This window comes from Pterocles gutturalis, unplaced genomic scaffold, assembly GCF_000699245.1.
Source record: "Pterocles gutturalis isolate BGI_N339 unplaced genomic scaffold, ASM69924v1 scaffold49127, whole genome shotgun sequence".
In the NCBI taxonomy this organism is placed as follows: Eukaryota; Metazoa; Chordata; class Aves; order Pterocliformes; family Pteroclidae; genus Pterocles; species Pterocles gutturalis.
Window position 1 is genome coordinate 43,561 of NW_010114625.1, and position 4,853 is coordinate 48,413.

At 42.9% G+C, this 4,853-nt stretch overlaps 1 protein-coding gene across 1 annotated transcript; it reads right to left on the bottom strand.

The window, feature by feature from the left end:
- Positions 1-925: 925 nt before the first annotated feature.
- Positions 926-4,512, bottom strand: LOC104462781 (CDK5 and ABL1 enzyme substrate 1; the record flags this gene model as incomplete). The annotated part of the gene is made up of 3 exons (XM_010074876.1): positions 926-1,726; positions 3,301-3,508; positions 4,406-4,512. Coding segments are annotated over 3 exons (456 nt in total), but the record flags the coding sequence as incomplete, so codon positions are not given.
- Between the last annotated feature and the right edge of the window lie 341 nt (positions 4,513-4,853).

Below are 4,853 nucleotides of genomic sequence, written 5' to 3' on the forward strand. Positions count from 1 at the left end.
ACTTCTCTACGTTCTGCTCACAAGCCCTTTCCATACTCTGAGCAAGCACTCCCAAACTTAGAGAGGTAAGGCTTCAGCTAAAATCTCACAAGCGAGATTATTACTTTTTTTATATAAATACCGTAAATGTAAGTATTTGACTTTACTGGATCCGTGTGGGGCATGCCGAGGGCAAGGCTTGTTTAAGTGAACCAGCACAGGAGAAGACTGGACAGGGGTGTAATCCCACAGGGTAACAGCAATTGAACGATGTCCATAAGCATGGCGCTAGCTTGGTGTGTATGTAGCACTGGGGAGATTGGATGAAACCCTCCAGCCTTCTGGGTGTCCAGTCAGAACCAGGGAAGCTGCAAGAAGTTTTACTGTAAAACTCCAGTACTGAAATATCTAAAGGAACTGGACCTCTGTCTTCAATGGGTACTGATTTTAGGTTTTGCACAGTCAATTCTAGTTAAAACCCAAAACTTTTAATAGCTGATGCCCCTGCTGTTGGAGCCTTAAGACACCTGTTATTTTGCTGAGCCCTACTCTTATTTTTTTTTTTAATAAAACACTGTTTTAAGATAGAGCACAATAAATGTGCTTATTACGCACTCTAACATAGAGCACAGAAATACAACACTACAGAGTGCAAGTCTAACCATCTCCACAGTGGGAAAAGTGCAAAGGTTAAAAATATGCATGTGGCTTAACACAAGATATTTTTAAAAAACATGACATGGAAATCTCATACCAATGCTTTCATCTTTATCACAAACATGACTGAAAACTTAAGGTCAGTTGCTGATCCTTCTCTCATAGTAGTAGTAGTGTAATCCTTTCAAAGATACAATGTTGGAAAGATCAGAGAATAAAAAACCCAAGTGTCCAAAAATGATCCCATCTACCACTTTTCCAGTAGTTATGTTTTTCAAGAAGTAAACGTGTAAGGTCACCTTGATCTTCGCCATCAGTAACTGATACACTCGGAAACAGCTAAGCCAACCACCCAGACCGAGATCAGTTCGGTGTCGCACACGCACACACACACACGGGTACACAAACAAACACCCCACAGGAAAAAGTGCACTTTCAATTGCTGATACAAAAATAGATTGGCACATTCTTTTTGACACAGTGAAGATATCCTCTTTAAAAGCTTTTTCACAATGTTAAGAAGTCCTCTTGGAAGTTGCAGCAGGTCTGTAGAAAAAGCGCTATGAGAATGCACTCACGTGGGCTTCCAGGGTTTGTGTGATGGAGAGAGGGGTGGTCACGGAGACTGCCCTTCTAATTTTTGCCTACTTTTACAGCTGTAGTCCTCACAGGTAGGGTCAGTCACCACCCAGTTTCAGCACGTTAACCATTTACCAACGGCTCAGTCTTCACCTGCTTTGAGAAAGTTAACGACACATAAATTTGTCAAAGCTGAGAGTCTTATCTCGACACAGTGTTTCCTATATGTTGCTGGAAAAACTGTTTCGGAGAGAGAGAGAGAGAGTCTGAAGTGTTAGGAGTCTTTGATTTTGCATTTCCAGTAGTAACTGCAGCTCAGGAGAGCCAAGCGGGAACAGTCAGGAGCCCCTTCCCTGCAGGGCAGCCAATGCTAGGAGTTCTGCACCAAGCGTCTGTAGTGCGGCATCACTTCGTGCTCGGGAAGGTGGAGAGCAAACTCCAAGGCCACCAGCACCGGGAACTCGAAGGCGATCAGCTCCCGCCTGTTCAGCCGGAACCTCTCTTCCAGTTTCTGCAATGACAGCCAAGTTAAAAATACATAGTAAAAAAATTCTCTGTGAATGAGGATTTGGCTTTCTAGTGCTTTCTTACAGATTACATTGAAAACACGCACACTGCTGCCATTGCTGGACTTGCATGGCTCTAGGTTTAGAAAATGAGAGCAGGATGAACAGGATGTGCTGTTCCTTACTGTGAAGGTGAACTCCCAACGCTCAGACAGCCATGCTATTTCTGACATATTTGTAATTTCACTCATTCCATCTCCTACAGATAGATTTTCTAATGATCACAGTGATTAGCAGTGCAAGAAGAGGAAACTCCTGGCTTCATGCAAACACTGAAATCACTTGTGTAATGGAAGACATGCTTCTCGTAACTGCCCACAAACTTCCTGCACTGCTTGAAATCACTGACTTTCCTTTCAGCATTAGCCTGTGTTACAACACCCTCCTGGGGAAATTATTTCTGCTACAATTAGATACATTTGATCTTAATACCTCAGAGGCAGAAGGTGTCATCTGTAACAGTGAATACCAGAAACTACCATCCTCCAGGGGGACGAGATGGGTTTCACAGTCAGCTTTTTGCTGTAACGTACTAAACCTCCCATCTGCTCTGATGTTTTCACTGGATTTGGATGCTGCAAGTAGGCAGCCAGCTGTTCAGGGATATTTCCCATGCTGTTCTCTTCTCATGATCTCCCTGGCTTGCTACCTCTCTGCCCACCTGGTCTACTGAAAAGTGTCTTAAGGATGGTCCAATATTTCAGGATAGCAAGAAAGGCCTGATCTTCCAGCTCCATTGGGTTGATTTTTTTCTTTTTTTTCTTTTTTTTTTTTTTTTTGAGGGCTTTCCAACAAGCTGACTGTCAACCCAGCTCTGTGACTGTGGCAGAAGGGCATGAGTCCAGTCCTGCCCCCCACCAAGTTCCTACATCTCTTGAACTCAGTGAGTTGGTTGTAGCCAAGTACCCAGCTACCTGCCTAACTTTCTGTAGCATTAAATCAAAATAGTATCTCGGTGCGTGCAAAGGGTATGGAATAACACTCCCCTCTGTTAACCGTTTCATATGGAGTGGGTGGAAGACCAAACACCTTACTGTACAAAAAACCAGTTGGGGTGAGGTGTTCTAATGGGAACACTTCTTCAGGTTTTCCTGCCCAAAAGCTTAACGTGATGAAAGAAATACAAACTTGGTAGTCTATTAGACTCCCTCTGAAGTTAGTATCTGCATTTACCTCTCAAAGGAAAGTCCTTATTGATACTCTTGAAATCATAACTAAAAGCAAAATGAACTTCTTGAGGGTTAACTTTTGACTTGTATGGACAGAATGGTGGTCAGATACCTCTCAGACCACATAGTATCTGACACCAGGGTTTTCAATCACATCAAATGAGCTTCCCACACCTCTGCAGTGACATTGGTCACTACTATTTCTACATAACTGTATAACAAAAAAAGGGATTTAGCTGGGTGTACAGCTGGAAACCTAGACAAGAGCGTGACTGCTGAAAAGCAGGCTTGTGTAGACCACACACTAGGACTTCATATAGAAGGAACACTGGACACCCATGGATACGTACATCTATAAGATGCTTGACTTCATGTTTTCTGAGGTCACTGCCAATTTTGGCTGCCAAAAGAACACAGGCTCCAGCACAAAGCTTTCTATTCTGCTTGTTCAGCTTCCCCTTGAGAGCGAGCTTCTCAAAGTAGACAAAGGCCATGGCCACTGTGGGCTCTTCAAAACCACATTCTTCTTGAGCAAGCTTGCGCATTTCTCTCTTCAAGCTGAGTAAAGAGACCAGACAAGTGTGCTGTAAACTGCATTTTAAAGCATTTCCGATTTCACCCTAAGAGTCATCCTTTCAGAGATTCCCGCTTAGTCAAATGGAGGGGAAAAGGAAAATGCAATTTACTGGGCAGATATCTTTACCGTCTGCCTTGGGGACATTTCACAGCACATTTTGACCTCACCCTTCCCCCTCACTGCCCCCAGTAGGTAATTGTGTCAAACTATGAAAGCAACTGAAAAGCTTTGGCATTTGTAGTAACAATATTTCATCACAGGTCTTAAGCTGCGTAAGATTTACTTAGTAACAACAGCTCGCTTGCTTGTCCTCTATATGCAGCTTCGCTGCTGGGTATGGTTGGTCAAATCCAAACCGACTTTCCACATACTGCAGTATTGTCTGGTTACAGAGCAACATGACTCAGTCAAATGAAATTATTGTTACTTCAGTGAAGCAATATGTCTAGCCTGGTACACTGGAAACAGTGATGAAATACTACAACTTTGCTGTGAAGCTGACCACTGGCCAGGCTCTCTGGACAGGGCACAAAAGTCAGCATTTCTCTTTCCTCTGTCTCTTTTTAAGCAAAGTGCCATGAGCTTAGAGACCTGTTATGCTATTTTTCTGGATATTTTAGTATAGTGCAAGCACAGCTCACATTGTCATCCCTTTTGATGCCGCATTTGACACCTGACCGGTGCATATTTGTACATTTCCCTATCTTGTTTACTCAGCCCACTAATCAAAGCAATCATCTGACTTGTTCTGCACCTCTGCCGGTCACTGCTCCTGGGAGATCAATCAGTGCTGTGCTTCCTCTCATGTAGAGCAGCAATTGCACTGAAATGTGAGACAGCTGCATTGTGTTGCAGCCCCACCAAGCTTTGCAACACACCTTCTTATTTTACTGAGGGTTAACTTGATGTGAGGGAACTTCTCCTTAAAGGTCTCATTCATGTCTTTCTTGAGATCTGATGGCTTCACGTAGTCTATGACTGTAGTCTGCAACACATGGTCAAGAAAAAATTGCTCTTTTAGTTTGTAACAAATAAGATCACTCAATTCCCAAAACCAAAGCATACCAAACAAGTGCCAGTTGGTCCCAATGCTTTCAGTAGAGGGGAAAATTGAGTCTGAATTAAGGCAACAATTTTTTGTGATTGCTCCATCAGAACAAGTGACCTGAAATCAGAGACAATTGTCCAACACAAGCCCCAAACACACCTATCTTACCAGTATCCTCCAAGTATTGCTAAGAGCGAGTTTAAGCTAAATATGAGTGGATAAAACCTAGCCGAGAAGTCTTGTTAAACCAAAAAACCGATACTATTCAATATATTCAT